Here is a 23116-nt window from a genome sequence, read left to right on the forward strand (position 1 = left end):
TATTTCATAACTTTTCAAATTAATTATACAATTATATCTTTGAACAATATTATTTATACAAATATATATTTTTCCTGACAAAAATGTTAATAATGCATAAAACTTACTAGTCACTGAACAACATTAACAAATAATCAAAGTAGAACTAAAATCATTCCTAGTTCCTGTGGTGCGAACACCCCAAAATCCAGGTACTTCCGCCATTAGTTCTAGGAACTATGAAAAGGTTCCTCCGGTGCGAATGCCCCTATAGAGGTGATCACATTTGCTTATGATCAATTAATCAAAGACATTTGATTAGCAGCACCTAACTGCTACTCATTCCTTTTAATATGGAAGCAGTAAGGGTGTTCTTAGTTTGTCACACATGGCTTTTCCATTTTGGTCTAGTTTTTGTTAAATAAATAATGACACGGTGTAATATGGCATGTGTTGTTGTTCATCTGAGGTTGTATTTACCTAATTTTAAGACATGCTAGTAAGGACCCAATGATATTTTGTTATGTTCTGATACATAAAACCACAGAATTCAATAGGGTGTCCTTTTTTACTGACTACATGCACAGGTTTCTTTATTGACTATAGAATTGACATTATTGTCTCAAATTTTTAGTTGCCATTTGGAACTCTAGCTTGGAGCTCTTGCATTTTTTAATTAGCTAAAATGTTTTATATATATGCACCCACCCCTGCTATGTCTTCACCAAACCACAAAGTTTATTAACAATGCCTAAAAGGGTATGCATGACTGAATAAAGAGAAAAACAATGCCTTGAATTGGCATATTTCCACCTAACAGACGTAATTAAATGTGAAGAGTGGTATATGATGTGATGATGCCCTCATAAATTATTCAGCATTTTTGATGAGTATAAGAAACTAATGAATGTTTTGGAAAATGCCGTAAGATTCAGAGGCGGCTTTATTATGTTTCAGTTCAGTTAATATCCTCCAAACTATAAAACTGGCAAAGATAAAATATATGCAGGTTTTCAGACGGGCCACTCAGAAGCTGAGCTATGTGAGAGGGATAAAGCCCCATGCTTTGTGACTGCTTGTATAAATCTCCTGTATCCATTAAGAAGTGGTCAGTGATGCAGTGTAAAGCACACGTCCCCACATGTCCGCCCACACTATACCTCACCAGCCCACTAAACCTAATACATCTCATGTGCAAGCGACACTGTGGAACAAATCACACCCACTTAAAGGACATTAAAAACACAGACAGGTCAATGAAAGGTGAACCACAGTCTAATATGTTTTTGTCCCTCTAGGTCAGTCATTTAAATGTATATTGACACAGAAGGGTTACCGTAATTTCTGTTGCAGATAAATTTCTGTAAGTCTGCTATTGTTGGAAAAAGAAAATATAGGGAGATATAGGGTTAAGAGAAGAGGGAGCAAGTTTCCATTCCAAGGCCGATTCCAGTCCTACAGATGGAGTTGTTTGATTTGACCATCCATCAAGCTCTGATAAGACCTTTGATTATTCTCCGTCTGGAACATATGTCAGGATCTGAGAGACCCAACTAAAATCCCATGATGATGGAGATAACAGTCTATCATGCATCAAATACCAGAGAGTCTAATGAAAAAAAACATACATGGGTGTTTCTTTAACTGTGAGCACTTTTGGCCCTGTGGATGTTTAGGAAAATGTATTTATTGCCCAACAGCATATAATAACGAAAAATTATAATATGTACAGAGAGAACAATGCTGGCTTTTTGTTTTCAATGTCACTGTTTTCTTCTTGGTACACTCATTAAAAACAAGTTTATTCAACTTGATCAAATGTTCTTATATTTATAAAATATACGTTTTATTGTTATGTTGTTTTTGGAAAAAGGGATGTAAATCAGTATCACACAGAAAATGCTCAAATTAAATAGTTTTATTTCTCTCTTTTGATTTTAATATTTTAAGGTTTAAAGCCTGAGCCTGGGACAAGGGTAAGGCATGGTAAAAAGTGTCTGAGACATTTTTAATAAGACAAAATGAAAAAGGTTGAAACCAACCACATTAATCCCCCCCACACCCCACCCCATACACAATCCTAAAATGTGGGCATAATCATAATCCAACATATCCCGCTTAAATGAATAGCTACCATATGGCTTTAAAGGCTTTAGAAGAATAGAGCACACGAGTTAAATGCACCTCTTGCTGTTGTTTTGTTTTTGTTTTGTTTTTTACTTTAGAAATCCTGTGGTCATTATGAACTTTCATTTGAAAGAATGCATAAAGTTTCCTCAAAATGTCTCCTTTTGTTTTCCTACAGAAACGGCCAATGGAACCATTTTTCTTTAAGAGACATATCCCTCTCTGTAGTTGCATTACCATCCTGCAATTAGAAGATGTTTCATTTTTTCAGTCCGGTAATGATGCATGCCATATTATGGGAAATGAATGTCATTATTACACTGCAGCTAGTCTCTCTGGTTTTGTGTGCAGCATGCTGCTTATTTTGCGCTTATTTTCAACCTCCATTTTGCCCATTGAGAGGAACATCATTTATTATAATTTACATGTCTTAATTACTGTTATCTGAGCAACATCAGGGGCAGGAAGTGAGAGAGATTCCTCTCATCTGGAAATGAGAATAAAGCTGAATCTCAGGCCAGTCATAACTTCAGACGTAGATGTATCATGTCGACTGGCCGCCTAATGAAAATTAAACAAATTTGGAAACAGCCCAGCAGGTACACCTCATAAACTTCTTCAGCTGGATTTCATTACCTACCATGACTAAACATTATGTAAATGGCAAATATATGCTCTGAAAAAACAATTGCTGTCTGTTGCCTTGTATGTGGATAAAAGGAAGGCAATTTTAGACCTTGGATTCATAGCTTGGATTCATTCTCGTAGTACAAATGAGCTTCTTTGTTTTGCACATAATTTGCAGAACTGAAAGTTATAATACTGTAAGCAATGCCATGAGGCAGGAGACACACTGCTGATGCACTTTAATTAGTGATGGGTTCTCCTTCAAATATCAACAAACCGTGATGAATTTCTCCTCTCCCTCTGAGCTATCTCTTACCCCAAATGTCAGCTCATTGTGTTTCATCTCCAGGGCTGAAATTGAGCTTGTACTGTATGACCCTTCCTGTAAGACATGATGAAAGTGGCTTTGTATTGTGTGCTTTGTAAAACTGAATGTGAAAGGAGGCTCTTTTCCATCACTGAACCATCCTGTCAATGGCAGGGTGATGGAGTGTTAATACAAATGCCTCTGTGGTCTGCCGTCAATCCCTTGTGCCATATGGAAATAGACATAATTGCTATTTACTTAAGGTGCTGATAATCATTGTCCAATAGTTCAAGGGTCGTCCACAGGTCAGCGGCCTAGTTAAGGGGCAATGTTGTGTAAAATAATCTGTAAAAAACGGATCTGAGACATCACACTGTACTTAGGGCAGATGGCAGGTGGTCAATCCTTGAGGAAACAAAGGATGATGGATGAAGAATGAATAAGAGGATGGATGAATGAATGGATGTTAGCTGATTTGCCAGATGTTTGTCACTATCTATGCTGCACTACTTCCGTGGCCCAGCTTGGAAAAGCAGATTCTTCCCTGTAGATTTCACCCACTAGAGAAAGCACTTCACTGATGTACTTATGAGCACCATTGACCAGCAGAGTGTCACTTGTGTCTTAAATATATATTGATTATAGAGAGCATGCACTAAGTGCTCTTAAGGTCTTTATTTAGTAGGGCAGCAAAAGAGGATATCTAGAAGAGATTGTAATAGAAATCTCAGCCGAAGCTAGACTCCATAAGTTAGTACTGTACTGTTACTAATACAGACTCACAGTTTGACTGCACATTAGCACAATATGTTGCAGGATCTGTAAAGACTTCGGAAATAATGAACTAAATTTCAAGAAGAATGCTGAAGCAGCATATTCTTTATGTATACGGGAGTGTAGTAGGCTATGTGCGTAATATTTGCATGTGCGTAACTTAACTGCAAAAATCATTACTGTTTTCAGAAAGTTTTCAAACATTCTCTCTGTTTAGCTCCGTTATCAGCTTTCGCACATGCATTATTCCATCTCCGTTCTCAGCTTTCGCACATGCATTATTCCATCATTGTGAATTGGCAACCGTAATAAAATCCTCAGATAGAGCTTTCTGAAATACTTCATATGCTGCGCACCGATGAATCTACAGTGTGATCAGTGTGGTCCAATTCCAGAATGAATGGCTCTTTTGAGCCAGTTCTTCTTAATGAATCATAAACACACAGCTCAATGAGTGTAATCCAATTCCCAAAATAATGACTCTTATGTGACGGTAATTTGGTTGTTGCATCATGAATTCTAATTATTCCATATTCCATACATCTCATTTGACTGCTTTTGCATGCTGGGTAGCAGGGAGCATAAGTATGCTCTCAGAGTCACAGTGAGTGTTTACAGGTTAAATGAGTAATTACCTTAATGTCCAATAGAGAAATAAAATAAGCTTGCAGCTGTTCAGGTGTTTTGATAATGTATGAAGATGAGAAAATGGACATCCACTCTTCTTAACACAAATGAATGAACGAATGCCCACTCTCTGACTGTCTAACTTCACATAATTACATGAGCATTAAGAGTGTTGCATTAAGCCTAGTCTCGCGTAGCCAGAGCTTCAGACTGACGGCAGAAGGTCTGGACTCTATCGCAGCTTGCTTGGTCAAGGATCGCCCAAGAGGACGTTTACGCAACCAATCACAGTTAGTTTTGTTCTGCGTCATGTTTAGGGGCGGGACGATATAATGTCGATGTCCCTACAATAACAGACCGGCGTGCATCTAATCAATTATTCATTCAAGAACGTTATGCAAGTTTACTGCAACAGTGGAGCAGCAAACTTCACATACTTTTGAAAATCCAGCGTTTAGTTGATCCTGGTAAGCGTTTATTGTCACGGTTGTAAACACAACGGCTTTCTTCTTCCACGAGGGGTTTTGGCGTCACGGCATTTGTTTGCCAACGGTTCGTGGGTGTGACGTCTGAGGCTGAGACTACATTAAGCCTCATCTGTTAGTTTTCAAACTGCAAGATCAGTCCCTTTTAATTTGACTTCTGTTTGAAGGGCCTCTGCTGAAGGCAGGTTCTAAACCATGCTAGCGCTTGTTACAGCATGGCTTCTAGTATAATAAAGTAGCTTGAATTGCATAAATCCAGAACTCGGAGAACATGATTCACTAAGAAAGACTGTATTCAGAGACTTGCTGCTGAACTCCAGATGTGAATAATATTCCCAATAAAAGCATTACAAACAACTGTGCGTTATGAACGAGTCATACAATCATATACTGAAATGATTCGATAATGACCAAAACAAGTTTTTTTTTTATTCTTTCTTTGAAATGTGCATGTCTGCAAATCTGCTAACCTATTACAGAATGTGTTTATTCATAATCATTCATCTATAATTTTTAGTATCTGTATTTAGTATTAGTATAATTTTTTGTATTTTCTGCTGAAAATTAGTATTGGAAGCATTATTTCATTATCCATATGTATCGCTACACTACATTACACTTATTATTTCTGATACCTTTTTAAAAGACTACATTTTAAAAATGCATAGCCTATATTATACATCAAATTCAACCCGCCAAAGTTGCAAATAGGAGTGACAGTGGTACACGCCACTGCTGAAATCAACCCGGGTTGGCGGGTGTTAATGTCAAGCCCTGTGTGTGTGTACACACAGTATATATATAGAGTGTAACTGTAATGTTTGATCAGGCACCAGTCCACCAGAGGGAGCCATCACCTGAATATTGAAGTCTGTCACTTCCTGTTCCTGCAACATCAGTTTCTGTCTTGTCATTTCCTGTCACCAGGTATTTAAGCCATGTGCTATCACTGCCATATTGCGAAGTATTGCCAGTTCTCTTTCTTACTAAGCGTTCTACCATATCTCTGTTGATGATTACTGTTATGACCATTATTTTTGCCTTTTGACTCACACTTTTGGATTGCTGTTTTAGATTTTTCTGCCATTGGATTGTTTTACCTGTGCTTCGACCACGGCCTGTGACCTGACTACGAGCTGTGACTATTGTTTGGATTTTATGCTCAGATCCTTTAATAAAGACCCGCTTATGGAATCCACTGAGCCTACATCTTCCTTACAGTAAGGGTACATCTATTCGTCCTGAACTGTCATGGCCATGGCATGGATGTCACGATCATGAACTTTTGCCAAATTATTCTATTAAGAGGTTTCTAAAGAATAAAGAACTACTGTACATGGCTTTCTATCTTCTAAAAGCAAACCCCAAAAAAATCAACAAGATGACAATTTTGTACCTCTTTTATCAAATGAAAAAGACAGGATTATAGTGCATACATTGATAAATATTTAGTACATTCATTAATAGATATAATTCCATTCATTGTATGTACATTAATAAGAATATTGCCACAAAAATAAATTACCAAAAAAATGGGGGCAGGGATTATAATCTTGTCACTGACTGCTGCTAATCGACCCAGTAATGCACGACAAAAGACAAAAATCCAAGTGCCAGTAACCTTTTATCCCTAGTGGATGTTGCAACTGAAATGGGCTGTGCTTCTCCTGTGTTCAGCTGCAGTTGTATTGAAGGCAGGATTTAAACGGTACTCTACTCTGCTGTTTGAAACATGAAGGCATATTCAAGCAGATCTCACCAAGAGAGGAGGGCATTTCACATACTGTGTAAGACCGGTAAATACTCAGGAGCTTGTCTAGCTGTCAGGGCGAGGGACTGACAGATGCTATGATACGGTTTTAGCAGCATGCACTGCTCAGTCTTCATGGCAATGTAAGTCGTTTTGTTTTCCCACCTGCCCGTACATAATTCACCTATCTGTTGGCGGGGAAAAAATGCTCCCTTTCCACATGATTTTATTTACAATCACCAATTTATCTTCACTAAGACTCAGCTTAATACCTGCATGCCTCGTACAATACTGTTATTTATGTCCATTTTCAACCTCATAATCCATATTTTTAAAAAAACCTCGCCTCCCAGTTAATCAGTATTCTGAGATATCCGGTCAGAGCAAGGCCACCTGTGCAGTACCGGATGTATGTCCTCTCAGCACTGCTCTTCTCCCAGGGACTCTGTGTTGTCGCCCTGGTCCACCGAAGCCGGCGGGGAGCGCATTTTCCCATGACTGCTCCCGTGGCTGCTCCCGTGGCTTTGGTAAACATCTATAGAGCTGGAGATGGACTGGACGGACGTATCACGAAAGTAATGGAAGGCCTCCGGGTCCAGAAAGGTTTGCTCCTCTCGCAGGCCTTGTTCAAAGAGCTTCCGTTTGTGCCGGAACTCGATCACCGTCTTTGTGTAGGAGTTGAGGGTGGTGACGGAGGCGGCCATGCAACAGGTGAACGAGCCCCAGGCCATACTGTGAAACATACATATATAAAAAAGATATTGAGATGTATTATTGTATTAAGCTATTTATTTGCATTTGTTTTTTGCATAGTGCACTATCAAACAGGATGGATGGATGGGTGGGTGGATGGATTGATGACATTTGTTGAATGTGGCATTTTGCATTTATGGACTAACAAAGATACTTGTTGACTGTAGAAAAAACAGTCCCAGATGCATTTTGAGCTGTCCAGTCTATTATACATTATATCGGTTTAGTGGAATTGAAATGAAGCCCAAAGCAAGTGGCATGCAGCACAACAGCACACTTTAAATCAGGTTTTGTGATGGGGATTTTGATTAATCTCAGTGACTCAATTCACAGATCCTTCAGTGACTCTTTCTGTAGGTTACGTTGTTACACCAGTAGGTGGTGACAATTAAGCACACTTTTATGCTATGAACTAATAATTGAATCATACACTCAAACCCTTAAATTATGACAGAAATAGACTATGTCTACACATCTGCTTAGAGATTCCAGAAAATGCTAATTCATAAGAGTCATTCATCTATTTTGTACTGTACAGGTATTTTTATCAAGCTATATACAATTGTTCATTCATGTATGAGATTCAGACTCAAAACACCCACTCAATTTGGAAAAACAAGGACTATTACATATCAAGCATTATATTATTTGGTTTTTTATCTTTTTTTTCTGAATAACTTTTGTTTCAGTTAGCATTTTTGATACCTTTATCCATATTTGGAAGTTTTATCTTAATTTTTGTTCACCTGCAGTAAAAAAGAAAGAAAGTTGCATTCCCAAAACATGTCTGTGATTTATAGACTGCAAATTACCTTTGGTTTCCAATCAGAAACCATGAGAGTGCAGTATTTGAGCTTGTGAGCTGGGGAAATTAAACCTTGAAGCTGAAGGATTTACTCTTTGATTTTCAGAGTCTTGCCATTCAGTAAGATAGTAAAGGTACAGAGGGAGGAGAAAAATTTGGCCAGATGGCAGAGGACAAATGAAGCAATTTTGGCCTAGAATAATGGATGCCAGGCAAACATCTGTGGTAATTCAGTCAATGTAAATACCACTTTCATGCTTGTCAGAACCCCAATCCATGTCTCTTATTTCCATGTGCCAAAATAACACACATTTGTTGGGTGATCCAATAAAGCCATTCCCTCTCTGGTCTAAAGGACAGGCATGGTCCCAAAAAAATTTAATGACAGAAACTCACTCCAAAAATTCACCGTAGAGCTGACACGCACAATTAAAAAGTTCACATTTAACACTTTTTACATTCTTATAAAGGCTGTAAAAGAACTTCTAACCTAACCTTATATTCAATGTAACTGGATTTTTACCAAAATGACACAACATGGTCACTGTTTGAAATGACTGACTGTTTTCAAACATCCAATTTAGCATTCCAACAAGTATTTGACCTTCTCAATTCACAACAGATTTAGTAATATAAAAATGGCAGCATTTCAGAAAATATAAACTTATAAGCAAGCCATTTTTTTCTAAATCACAGATTAATAAATTATATTGCCTAATGTATAGCTTATAAATATAGCCTAATACAAATCCGAGTGTCAGAGAACTATTCTGAGTAAAATATTTTTTGCTTTCTAGGTCAGCAGGAACTCTTTTGTAAAGGTCAAATTATTTGTCCTGTAGGCACGTGCTGCAGTTTATTATTATTTTTATTGTGTATATATACAGTATAAAAAAATTATGTTAATTTCAACTTTCTATTTATCAAATAATGTATCACAGTTTCCACAAAAATATTAAGCAGCACAACTGTTTTCAACATTAATAATAAATGATTTGTGAACACTGGAGGTTCTGGAGGATCGTGTGACACTGAAGACTGGAGTAATAATGCTGAAAATTCAGCTTTGCCATCACAGTAATAAATAACATTTTTAAATATATTAAAATAGAAAAGTTATAAATTCTAATAATATTTCACAATATAACTGTTTACTATATTTTTTATCAAATACATGTAGCTTTGCTTGGTGAGAAAAATAGACCTTTTTCCAAAACAATAACAATAGTAAATCTTAAAAATCAAAATGTAAAATTTCTAATATGCTCTAATTCAATGTTTCACTCCTTTTGGTCCGTTTGTCTGATATATGGGTTAATGTGGCCTCAAAATATTGAGAGAAACTGAGGAAACCATTTAGAAGTCTAATTAAAAAAAAAATTCTACATTGTTCGTTCAGTTAGAAAAAGAGCATACTGTATATTGGAGAAAGTGAACCTGAAATGAGAAGGGTCTGCTTTAATTATTTTTTTTCTACATTGTTCATTCAGTTAGAAAAAGAAAATGTACTGTATATTGGAGAAAGTGAACCTGAAATGAGAAGGGTCCGCAAGAGCCAGATTCATTTGTTGCAGAATGAGACCAAACACCAGCACATCTGTGACTTTTGAGGATGCATCGCCTCTTTGCCTTGGTGAATTATATATCATAGGATGGAAAAGCAAAATCACAGTGTTGGATGGGATGTAGAGCTATACTGCTGTAGAGAAATCCATTTCATTATTGATAAGGAACAACTAAGGGTGAAAAGTTTGAATTGGTCACAAATCGAATACCGCACCTTCTCCCATGAACTTGAGCAAGGTTAAATGTAAAGTGAATTTGCTAATGAAAAACATAATCCACGCTCAAAGCTGTAATGTGACTTCAAAAGGCTCAAAATACGGCAAAGAAGTCATATGGAGTATGTACTTTTACTGGTAATATTTGTCATTTTGGAGCTTGAAAACACCAGTCCTCATTCAGTTGCGACTATATTCACCTAAAAATTTTAACCTTTTGTATTCCAAAGAAATAAGTCAGTCATGCAAGTTTGAAATGACATGCGTGTGAGGAAGGAAGAGAATTGTTATTTGAGTGAACTGCCTCTTTAAATAATATTTTAAAATGACTTTAAAGAAATCAATTCCATATAGTCAATTAGATGTACACTAACATTCGTAACTTTGGGGGCGGCAAGATTCCTAAATGTTTTTGAAAGAAGTCTCTTCTCACTTATTTGATCAAAAAAACAGTAATATTGTGAAATATTACAGTTTAAAATAACTGTTCTATTTTCAAATATTTTCAAATGTAATTTATTCCTGTGATGCTGACAGCATTTTCAGCATCATTACTCCAGTCTTCAGTGTCACATTATCCTTCAGAAATCATTCTAATATGCTGATTTGCTGCTCAAGAAACATTTATTATTTTCAATGTCGAAAATAGTTGTGCTGCTTGGTAACACTTCACCAAATGGGTGCATTAATTCATGCTTTTCTAATGCACAGATAGTTAATGTATGACTAATGAAGAACGTCTCGGTTACGTATGTAACCCTCGTTCCCTGAGTAGGGAACGGAGACGTTACGTCGGATGACGACGAATGGGGTTTCGCTTAGAACACCTATCGACTTCGAGTATTACAAAACGAGCCAATGGCAAAGAAATGCCATGGGTCTGCGGAATTTGCATAGCGTATCTCCGCCTTACCTCGTGGGTATAAAAGGAGGACGCCGGCAACAGGCAGATATGTTTCTTCGCTGAGGAGCCAAGACTGAGCTCAGGCGATCCCCGCGGTACAGCGGAAAGTGGCAGGAAGACGTAACGTCTCCGTTCCCTACTCAGGGAACGAGGGTTACATACGTAACCGAGACGTTCCCTTTCGTTGTCACTCCGAGTTACGTCGGATGACGACGAATGGGGTTACCAGTCTAATCACGCCACCTTCTCAGCTGTCTTCCAGTGCCCTGCGTTAATCTGAGATCCCTGTCGTGAGACTGGCACGGACGAAGGACTCCTATTTAGCACAGGAATACCAAGGTACACTGGGGAGCATATCCCAAGTTCAGGGAAAATATGCAATTACTGCCAACCCAGAGGGGGGGACTTAGAGAATACACATGTGACCCGAAGGAGACATGGAGAACACTGGGGTGTCCAGCCGCAGGTGGAATATTTCAACCCCAGGGGTGGCAAGGTAGCTTGCCAAGGGAAAGACACATGCTCGGGAGGCTTACAGTGGAAATACACATGTGGGGGTCGCTCAGGGGAGGGACCATGCACACGGGAGGCACCTAGCCGACGCACAGGCAATAGACACTGGCGCCAACGTCAGGAGTGCTGGAGGAACTCAGGGCTTTTCGGGGAAGCTCACCTGAGGAGAATATCGCACGTATCCAGTCCGTGGAGTGGAATGGCGAGCAAGCGAAGACACCTGAGCGGGTCCAGTACTAGCTGGTTGAAGCGAGTACATGAGAGGACACTGGCTCCACTCGGAGATTGTAGAATCTGGCAAATGTGTTAGGTGTCGCCCAGCCTGCAGCTCTGCAGATGTCTGTTAGCGAGGCGCCATGCGCTAGAGCCCAAGAGGATGCCACACTCCGGGTGGAGTGGGCAGTCACACCAAGGGGGCACGGTCGACCTTGCTGCTGGTATGCCAAGGCAATGGCGTCCACTATCCAGTGAGACAACCTTTGCTTGGAGAGAGCTTTTCCCTTCAGCTTCCCACCATAACAGACAAAGAGCTGGTCTGAGGTCCTGAAACACTGCGTCCTGTCTACATAGGCGCGGAGGGCGCGTACTGGACAGAGCAGTGCCAAGGCTGGGTCTGCCTCCTCCGGGGGCAGCGCTTGCAGGTTCACCACCTGGTCCCGGAAGGGAGTGGTAGGAACCTTGGGCACATATCCAGGCCGGGGTCTCAGGATCACGTGAGAGTAAGCCGGCCCAAATTCCAGGCACGCTTCGTCAACGGAGAATGCATGCAAGTCCCCCACCCTCTTGATGGAGGCCAATGCAACCAGGAGCGCTGTCTTCATAGACAGGAACTTAAGCTCCACTGGTTGCAAAGGCTCAAAGGGAGCACTCCGCAGGGCAGTTAGAACCACTGAGAGGTCCCAAGAGGGAACGAGAGGAGGGCGAGGAGGATTCAGTCTCCTCGCTCCTCTCAGGAACCTGATGATCAGGTCGTGCCTTCCAACAGACTTACCTTCGACTGGGTCATGGTGTGCGGCAATAGCGGCAACATAGACTTTCAGGGTGGAGGGAGACAGCCTTCGCTCTGGCCTATCTTGAAGGAAGGAAAGCACGACACTAATCGAACATCTCCGGGGGTCTTCTTGAAGAGAAGAGCACCAGTGACGAAGAGGTTCCACTTCAACGCGTAGACATGTCTCGTGGACGACGCTCTAGCGGAAGTGATGGTAGCCGCCACCGTAGGTGGAAGGGTACTCAACCTGCTTCGTCCCGTCCAGGAGCCACACGTGGAGGTTCCAAAGATCGGGACGAGGGTGCCATAGGGTGCCCCGTCCCTGAGAAAGGAGGTCCTTCCTCAGGGGAATCGGCCAGGGAGGTGCTGTCGCGAGGAGTACTAGTTCGGAGAACCAGGTCCGGGCGGGCCAGTATGGCGCGACCAGAATGACCTGCTCCTCGTCCTCCCTGACCTTGCGCAGGGTCTGCGCAAGAAGGCTCACTGGGGGAAACGCATATTTGCGGCCCCGCGGCCAGCTGTGCGCCAGTGCATCCGTGCCGAGCGTGCCCTCGGTCAGGGAATAATACAGGGCGCAATGGGTCGAGTCGTGAGAGGCAAACAGATCTATCTGTGCGTCCCCGAACTGGTCCCAAATCAGCTGAACCGACTGGGGATGGAGTCGCCAATCTCCCGGGAGGGGCTGAAGCCGTGCGCTGCACAGTTCAGGGCTCCGGGGATGTAAATGGCATGAAGCGACCTCAGATGCTTCTGACTCCATATGAGGAGGTGGCGGGCGAAGTTGCGACATACGGCGGGAGCGTAGACCACCTTGATGGTTGATGTACGCTACAGTGGCGGTATTGTCTGAACGGACTAGTACGTGTTGGTTCTTGAGCACGGCCCGGAAGCGGCGCAGAGCAAGACGTACGGCCAGCAACTCGAGGCAATTGATGTGCCAGAGGCGGCGGGGTCCTGTCTAGGAGCCCGCGGCAGCACGTCCATTGCACATGGCACCCCAGCCCGTGGAGGAGGCATCTGTCGTTACAACAACATGCCGCGAAGCTCGTTCCAGGGGCACTCCGGCCCGTAGAAAACTGAGGTTCGACCACGGGGTGAAGGTCTGACGACAGGTCGGAGTAACTGTTACTCGGAGGGTGCCGTGTTGCCATGCCCACCTCGGGACTCGGTCGCGAAGCCAAAGCTGAAGCGGTCTCATATGAAGCAATCCGAGCGGCGTTGCCGCGGCTGCAGAAGCCATATGCCCAGGAGCCTCTGAAAAAGTTTCAGTGGAACCGCACTCTTGCCCTCGAACTGTCTCAGGCAAGTCAGCAGTGACTGCGCGCGCGCTAGCTCGTAAGCTGCGCGGACATGGCGACCGAGTCGATATCCATACCGAGAAAAGAGATCCTCTGCACGGGGCAAAGTTTGCTCTTCTCCCAGTTGACCCGAAGGCCCAGACGAGCTAGGTGCCGAAGCACTAGGTCCCTGTGTTCGCAACCTGAACTCGAGAGTGAGCTATGATCAGCCAGTCGTCGATATAACTCAGGATGCGAACCCCGTGTTCCCGAAGGGGAACAAGGGCAGCCTCGACGACCTTCGTGAAGATGCGAGGAGACAGGGCTAGCCCGAAAGGGAAAACCGCGTACTGGATGCCTGCCCCTGAAAGAAAACCGAAGGAATGGTCTGTGTCAAGGAGAATAGAGACATGAAGTAGGCGTCCTTCAGGTCGATCGCTGCAAACCGATCCTGGGCCGTATGCATTCGAAAACGCGTTTGAGCATCTTGAACGGCATCCTGTGAAGGGAGCGGTTCAGCACGCGCAAGTCCAGGATTGGCCGTAACCCCTGGTTTTATTGTGGACAATGAAGTAGGGGCTGAGAAGCCGGCTGGACCTCATCTCGGCTGGAGGGACAGTCTCGATTGCGCCCTTCGCCAGCAGGGTGGCAATCTCTGCTCTCCTGATGGGGGCATAGCCACCGACAAAAGTGGAGCGGACTCCCCAAGTGGGGAGGAGACCGTGCGAACTGAATCGCATAGCCGAGCCTGATGGTCCGCGCGACCCAGCGGGCCAGACGGGGAAGCTCTAACCAGGCTCCCAGGAACTGAACCAGCGGGATCATGCGACCACAGGCGTCCCCCCGGAGGGGCAGCGAAGCGGAGTAACTGGCCCAGACGTGGACGGCATAGCGGCCCGATGTGGGGGCACAGTTAGCAACCGCGCCCTGGCAGAGGGGCCAGGGGAGGACCAGGCTGGTCGTCCCGCGGGGGCCTGCTCTGCCAGGGGTCTGGCGACAGAGGGGGACAGGGGCGAAGCGGTCCGTGGACGGCACACCATGTCAACCACCTCTGGGACAGAGGGGGACGAGGAGAGCACGGCTTGTGGGCGGCGCTCTGTGACGTCCGAGAACTCTGTGCTCAGAGACGGGAGAATCAGCTCTTTGGAGAATAAGGATTCTTCCCCGGCCCTCCCCGGGGAAAGGAGTGGTCCTGCTACCAACTCCTGGAAAGAACTGAGTCCCATCTCTGAGGAGCCCAACTCAAGAGCGCCGCTTAACCCGGCGTGTAGCGGGGTGCGGGGCTGGAGAGGACTGTGGCGTCCGGCCGCGGCCTCCAGAGCCGACCCGGGTGAACGGGCGGGGTGGGAGCCGCGGGGGGGCGCCCTCGGCAGTGGGCAGACCGAGGGATCTGAGCGGACGGGGGGCCCGTCGGGACAGAATCAACCTCAGTCTGCTCCATCGCCGAGGTGCCCGTCTCACGAGCGCCGCTTAGCCCGGCGTGTAGCGGGGGGCGGGGCTGGAGAGGGCTGTGGCGTCCGCCCGCGGCCCCCAGAGCCGGCCCGTGAACGGGCGGGGTGGGAGCCGCGGGAGGGCGCCTTCGGCGGTGGGCAGACGAGGGATCTGAGCGGACGGCGGGGCCGTCGGGACAGAATCAACCTCACTCTGCTCATGGGCGGCTGAGAGCTGTTGGGCAAGCCCTCAACCGCACCGCCGAAGAGGCCGACCTGGGATATGGGAATGTCGGACAGACGGGTCCGCGCGACATCCAGCACATCAGACAGGTTCAGCCACAGACTGGTGAGCATCACCTGACCCAGGGAGCGTACGGCCACTTTCGTCGCTCAGAGAGCAAGGTCAGTGGCGGCGCGCAGCTCAGTGAAGAGCCCTGGGTCAGTCCCGCCCTCGTGCAGGTCCATGAGCATCTGGGTCAGGTGGACCAGCAGAATGACCATGGCATGCAGTGAGGCGGCTGCCAGTCCCGTGGCGCTATAGGATCTCGCCACAAGCGTAGACGAAAAAATACAGGCCACGGGCGGGTGCTTAGGATTGCGCCGAGAAGAAGCACTCTGAGGACACATAGCATCGCAACAGAGCGTTCAGCCGGGGGAACCCCAGTGTACCCAAGGGCAGCGGCCCCATCGAGGGGAGGAAAGGCGGATGAGATCAGCGAGCGGTCCTGAGAAGACAAGGGGGTCTTCTAGGACTTCGAGATCTCATCATGCACGTCCGGGAAGAGAGGTATTGGGGTTTGCCACGGACGAGGGTCGGCGGCCTTACCCAAAACCAATCGTCCCAGGAAAGCATGGCCGTCATCTCCGGATCAGACTCAGGCACAGCCGTATGCACACCGGAAGGTGGCAGCTGTGACGAGCCCTCACTTCCAGAAGACTCAAGCCCACCTAGTGATGCTGCAACAGACATGGCATCTTCCTCTGTAGCTTCAACTGAAACACGCGGGCCACCAGAGGGTAGACTCGCGGGAATCAGCAGTTCACTAGTGGGCACCGTCATTGAAGAGGGGGGCTGGGGTCACGGACACATAGTCGGCGCCTTGTTCCAGACCGTAACCCTCAGGTCACCCTGGCCACCCGCCGAAGATCGGGGGGTGGATGAGGGGACTCTCACTCTTGCGAGTTCACCGAGTCTCGACCTATTTATGACGCGATGATCACGTTCCCTTGCGAGAACATGAGTCACCCACGAGCGCTGTTCAAGCATGATCAAACACACTAGACAGCGCTCGTGCCCATCAGAGTCCGATACCAGTCCGCTGCAACCAGAAATGCACGGGCGAGCCGTCTTTAAAAAGACGTGCCGCGTGCGAGCTCTTTTATGAGAGGAGAGAAAAAACTCCGCGATGTTGAAGCGCACAGGGAGACACACACACACTGGCAGATTACTGCACAGATCAGCAGGCACTGTGAGCTCGCTGCAGATCGCCGTCACACCAACACCGCAGAGAAAAGCTCGTCTCGTAGAGCGAAGTCAGAGATGACTGTGGAGTGAAGAAATGCTCTTGGCTCCGAAGCGAAAACATATCTGCCTGTTGCCGGCGTCCTCCTTTTATACCCACGAGGTAAGGCGGAGATACGCTATGCAAATTCCGCAGACCCATGGCATTTCTTTGCCATTGGCTCGTTTTGTAATACTCGAAGTCGATAGGTGTTCTAAGCGAAACCCCATTCGTCGTCATCCGACGTAACTCGGAGTGACAACGAAAGGGAACTATGATTACCGCAACTAAAGAGTCTATCTGAATAATAGTTTAAGTCATATATGAATTCCTATTACAGTTTTTTTCAATCGCTAAAAAGCGCTTACCCATACTTCAGATACTTTTTCTAAACTCTTAACACAGACTCACACCTACAAAACACAATTGGCCAAATGGATAGTTTTCTTCTCAAAAACACATTTTGTTAAATATATACTAACTCTTCATTTCAAAATAGAACACATCTTTCTCTGCACACAATAACTTTACCAAAACACTGGAAATCTGACTCAGAATGAAATTATTCTGTCAAAGAATAACACTTGTTCCCTATCGGTCAGTCACTACAACGTAGGTCATGACTGACCAATTGGAATCTCGCTAGAGAGGCCAATCTACTTCGAGTGAAACTAAAACAAGCCAATACACATTGGCGTGCAATCATTTGCAACAGCTGTGCAGCCTCGCAGCGCGGGTATTTAACAAGCAGCTGGTGCGATTGCACGCTAGCTTTTTGCTTCGGAGCCAAGCACTTCGTATGCTGAACAGAGTGAATTTGAAAGCAAGCCTCTTCTGGATCTCTCCACTTTGGTGCGGGCGTGACGGCACAGCAGCGCGAGCGGTCTTTTTCTCTTCTCTCTCTCTCTTCTTTGTTTGTTGTTTTAAAACTGAGCAAACAAAAAAGCTGTTTTCACGGCTGGTAAGGTGCGCGGTTAAAGCGCTCAACGGCCGTTTTTACGGCTGGTAAGGTGCGCAATTAAAGCGCTCAACGGCCGTTTTCACGGCTGGTAAGACCAGCGAGAGAGAATCGCGCACAGACAGGTGCACATTCCTGTCTGTGTTCGCCGTGACCGTTCCCCTGCATGCTTCAGCACCAAGGAGAGCAGTCTCTAAAAGAGCTTACACAGATAGTTTGGGTCTTTTTCAAGATGACATTCTATCTGTGTGTTTCTGGATGCGGTCGTTACCTGGGGTCGCGGGATGGTCACGATCGCTGCCTTGTGTGTCTGGGCCTCGAACACGCACAGGCAGGATGAGTCATGTACCCATTGTGGGAAGATGACCATCTCGGAGCTGAGGTCGAGACTCACGTTCCTGCAAAGGGGCGGAGTCCCCGTGCCTGCACCTCGTTCCAACCCCCCTTCGCGGGTTGCTACGGGCAGTGACACGGGTGACCTGAGGATTACAGTGAGCGCGCTTCCTTCGGGGAACCAACCCCCTAGGAACCCTCACTCCTCTCTTGCTCCGCAACCAGTTGAGCTGCCAACGGAACGTTCTGGACCATCCTCGAGATGTGTACCAGTCGTTTCGTTCGGCGCTTCCTGCGACGACCAGATGTCGATCGCTGCATCGGAGGGTGGGTCAGACCTCTCCGCGGACGACGGCTCGGAGCCGCTGCCTCCTTCAGGTGTGTCAGCGGTGCCCGAGTCGGACCCGGAGATGATGGCCATGCTTTCCCGGGCCGCCAACAGGATCGGGCTCGTGTGGAACCCTCCACCGTGTCCCGAGCCCTCGAGGTTGGACGATTGGTATCTCGGGGTGGCGCGCGCTGGTTCTCAGCAACCCACCCCAGTGCCTTTCTTCCCAGAAGTGCATGAGGAGCTCACAGGGACGTGGAACGCCCTTTTACTGCCAGAAACCGTCTCGGTGGCTCCTCCTCCCTCACCACCCTTGATGGCTGGGCAGCTAAGGGATACGCGCATATCCCGCCAGTGGAACGGGCCGTTGCTATGCAACTGTGCCCTAACTCCACTTGGCGTGGAGAACCGTGTCTTCCTTCCCGGGCCTGTAAGTACTCGTCGGACCTGACCGGCAAGGCTTACAAGGCCTGTGGGGAAGCTGCCTCTGCCATGCACGCTATGGCGTTGTTGCAGGTTCATCAGGCCAAGGCACTGAAGGACCTGCACGAGGGTGGTCATGATCCACAAGTTCTCCAAGAACTTCGTACCGCAACTGACCTCGCGCTCCGTGCGACGAAGGTCACTGCGCGGTCAGTGGGACGTGCGATGTCCACACTAGTGGTCCAGGAACGCCACCTCTGGCTGTGTCTTGCTGACATGCGGGAGACCGACAAGATCAGGTTCCTTAACTCCCCCGTGTCCCAGACCGGCCTCTTCGGCGACGCGGTCGAGAACTTCGCCCAGCAGTTCTCGGCTGTACAGAAGCAGACTGAGGCCATTAAACACATCCTGCCGCGGCGGTCAGCTGCTGCCTCCACCCCACCGCCCGCGGCTCCTCGGTCTGCTCGTCGCCGTGGGCGTCCGCCTGCGTCTGCCCCTGCTCCCGCGCCGCAGCAGCAGCCTCCATCCAAGCGGCACCGTGGAGCCAGTCGCAGGCAGGGCGCCCCGCCCGTACAGGCCCCCGCCAAGAGGGGCGGCAAAGCCAAAGGTAAGCGGCCCTAGGACGGGCGACCCAGAGGTGGAAGGGACTGCTCTCCAGGAGACGATGACTGCATCGCTCCCTCCCCCGGAAGAGGGCCGGGTGGAAAATCCTTTGTTTCGTTTGGTTTGTGTTTCGCCGCTGGCCTTAAAACCAGCGGTACCCAAATTTTCAATAAAAGAGCAGTTTCTATCATCTCTGGGTCCGAAGAGGGCCCGGAGAGCAGTGGGGGGTCGGAATCCTTACCACTCTCATCCGCGTCTTCTATCGCCAGCCGGCAGCTGCGTACGGTCCGAGAATGCCACCGAGCCGCCTCCCGCACCTCCTGCCCCGTGGAACCAGGTAAGTGCTGCACAGCACACTCAGACCCCGCTACGGGCCGCCTCCCAGAGAGAGCCTCCCGAGCCACGTCCCTGTGTTCCACCTTGCTGCCCCACTCCGGGTACGCCTACGGTTCCTTTGGTCCCACTTGTACGGTCTCTGCGAGCCTGGTTAGCGCTCCCCAGGCCATCTCGCTGGCTCATTCGAACCATCAGGCTCGGCTATGCGATTCAGTTCGCCCGGCATCCCCCCAAGTTTCGGGCCATCCACTCCACTACAGTGAGAGCAGCCGATGCCCATGTCTTGCGTGCGGAGATCGCAGTCCTACTGGCGAAGGATGCGATAGAGCCGGTCCCTCCAGCCGATATGAGGTCAGGGCACTACAGTCCCTACTTCATTGTACCCAAGAAACGTGGTGGGTTACGACCGATCTTGGATCTGCGAGTTTTGAATCGGAGCCTCCACAAGCTACCGTTCAAAATGCTCCCGCACACACGCATTTTCGAATGCATCCGTCCCCAAGATTGGTTTGCAGCGATCGACCTGAAGGACGCGTACTTTCATGTCTCAATTCTTCCTCGACACAGGCCATTTCTGCGCTTTGCGTTCGAGGGTCGAGCATATCAGTACAAAGTCCAACCCTTCGGGCTGTCCCTGTCCCCCCGTGTCTTCACGAAAGTCACGGAGTGGGCCCTTGTTCCCATAAGAGAACAGGGCGTTCGCATCCTCAACTATCTCGACGACTGGCTCATACTAGCACACTCTCGAGATCAGCTATGCGAACACAGGGACCTAGTGTTCAGGCACCTCAGCCAGTTGGGTCTTCAGGTCAACTGGGAAAAGAGCAAACTCTCCCCTGTGCAGAGGATCTCTTTTCTCGGTATGGAGTTGGATTTGGTCGCCCAGACAGCGCGCCTCATAGAGCAGCGTGCTCAGTCAGTGCTGAACTGCTTGAACACGTTCAAGGGCAGGACAGCGGTCCCACTGAAACTCTTTCAGAGGCTCCTGGGGCATATGGCAGCAGCATTAGCGGTAACCCCGCTCGGCCTGCTACATATGAGACCGCTTCAGCACTGGCTTCACGGCCGAGTCCCGAGATGGGCGTGGCATCATGGCACTCACCGGGTGGCAATCACACCGGAGTGCCGCCAGACCTTCAGCCCGTGGTCAGACCCCTCGTTCCGGCGGGCAGGAGTCCCCTTGGAACAGGTGTCCAGGCATGCTGTGGTATTCACAGATGCCTCTGCCACCGGCTGGGGTGCCACGTACAATGGGCATGCAGTGTCAGGGGTGTGGACGGACCCTCAACTGCATTGGCACATCAACTGCCTCGAGTTGCTAGCAGTACATCTCGCCCTGACCCGCTTGAAAAGACGGCTACAGGGCAGGGACGTGCTGGTCCGTACGGACAACACTGTGACCGTTGCGTACATCAACCGTCAAGGTGGTCTACGCTCCAGTCGCATGTCGCAACTCGCCCGCCAGCTCCTCCTCTGGAGTCTGAAGCATCTGAGGTCGCTTCGAGCCATGTATGTCCCCGGCTTGCTCAACCGTGTGGCCGACGAGCTATCACGAGCTGTGCTCCCGGGAGAATGGCGACTCCACCCCCAGGCGGTTCAGCCGATCTTGAGAGAGTTCGGGGAGGCTCAGGTAGACCTGTTTGCCTCCTCAGAGACCTCCCACTGCCAGCTGTTTTACTCCCTGACCGAGGGAACACTCAGCACGGACGCACTGGCACACAGCTGGCCCCGGGGCCTTCGTAAATATGCGTTTCCCCCAGTGAGCCTACTTGCGCAGACACTGTGCAAAGTCAGGGAGGACGAGGAGCAGGTCCTTCTGGTGGCTCCCTATTGGCCCACCCGGACTTGGTTCCCAGTACTCATGCTCCTTGTGACAGTCCCTCCCTGGCCCATTCCTCTGAGGAAGGACCTTCTGACTCAGAGACGGGGCACCCTATGGCACCCGCGTCCAGACCTCTGGAAACTCCATGTCTGGTCCCTGGACGGGACGCGGAGGTTTTAGGTGACTTACCCCCTGATGTACTTAACACCATCACTTCAGCACGGGCGCCGTCCACGAGACGTGTTTACGCCCTGAAGTTGAACCTGTTCGTCGAGTGGTGTTCTTCTCGCCGAGAAGACCCCCGAAGATGTCCGATAGGGTCTGTGCTTTCCTTCTTGCAGCAGGGGTTGGAGCGTAGACTGTCTCCCTCCACCCTCAAAGTACATGCTGCCGCTATTTCAGCTTATCACGACCACATAGATGGCAAAGCAGTTGGAAAGCACGACCTGGTCGTCAGGTTTCTTAGGGGGGCGAGACGATTAAATCCTCCTCGACCCCCCTCCATACCCTCTTGGGATCTTTCCCTGGTGCTTCGAGCACTTCAGGATGTTCCCTTTGAGCCTCTGCAGTCAGTAGACTTAAAGCTTCTTTCCATGAAGACTTTGCTGCTGGTTGCACTGGCCTCTGTCAAGAGGGTAGGAGACCTGCACGCATTTTCGGTCGACGAATCGTGCCTAGAGTTTGGCTATGTGCCCAAGGTTCCTACCACTCCCTTCAAAGACCAGGTAGTGAACCTTCAAGCGCTGCCTTTGGAGGAGGCAGACCCAGCCCTGGCTTTGCTCTGTCCCGTTCGCGCTCTGCGTATGTACGTGGACAGAACTCAAAGCGTCAGGACCTCAGACCAGCTCTTTGTCTGTTACGGAGGCCAGCAGAAGGGAAAGGCTGTCTCCAAGCAGAGGATGGCCCACTGGATAGTGGATGCCATCGCCTTGGCTTACCAAGCACAATGCGTGCCCTGCCCGCTCAGGTTGCATGCACACTCCACGAGAGGCGTTGCATCCTCCTGGGCACTGGCACGTGGCTCCTCGCTAACAGATATCTGTAGAGCTGCGGGCTGGGCGACACCTAACACGTTCGCTAGATACTATAGCCTACGTGTAGAGCCGGTCTCCTCCCGTGTTCTCACCCTAGACGGGTAGAAGCACTGAGAGGTCTGGCTCTGTCGGCTTGCTGCACCCTACTGTGCACCCTTATTGCTCCAGAGTAAAACCTGTCGAGTCCTCCATAACCCCTCGGCCCGGACTTGGCGGAGCGTCCGGCGCCAGGCCCTTATCCGGTGAATCCTTGAGAACCGGATCTGGGCTGGGTTCCATATGTGTGACCCTACGGGGATCCCATATGTGTATATTCCACGGCTGCTCCTATCGGAAGCCTGTGTCTTTCCCTTGGGCTAAGTCACCCATTATTTCATATGCAGTACAGCCTTCGGGCTAGTCCATATGCATTTCCACATAACTCTTTGAAGAAGTGGCTTCCGCAGCGTTCCTTCCTAAACAGAAAGGGCACGCTTTCCCAGTGTTATCCAATATCTCACTGTATGGGTTATCACGGAACAACAGTGTCAGACTCACTCTGTGTAAGCCTCCGCCTATCGTCCTTCCAGGCAAGAAGGTGTAGAGGCTTGCATGGGGGCGCTGGATGGGGTGCAGCAGCTGTGGCGCTTTGGTAGGGATTCCTA

The 23116-nt window shown here is 48.1% G+C and overlaps 1 protein-coding gene across 1 annotated transcript in view; it reads right to left on the reverse strand.

Moving 5' to 3' along the window:
* Positions 1-6310: 6310 nt before the first annotated feature.
* Positions 6311-23116, reverse strand: part of gsg1l (gsg1-like) — a 52897-nt gene continuing 36091 nt past the window's right edge. Inside the window, exon 5 of the mRNA XM_077212614.1 lies at positions 6311-7408. Coding sequence (XP_077068729.1) covers positions 7096-7408 — 313 coding nt within the window. The 3' untranslated portion in view covers positions 6311-7095. The remainder of the gene's footprint in view (positions 7409-23116) is intronic.

This window comes from Siphateles boraxobius, unplaced genomic scaffold (genome assembly GCF_051911475.1).
Source record: "Siphateles boraxobius isolate OS27281-9 unplaced genomic scaffold, OSU_SipBor_1 66, whole genome shotgun sequence".
In the NCBI taxonomy this organism is placed as follows: Eukaryota; Metazoa; Chordata; class Actinopteri; order Cypriniformes; family Leuciscidae; genus Siphateles; species Siphateles boraxobius.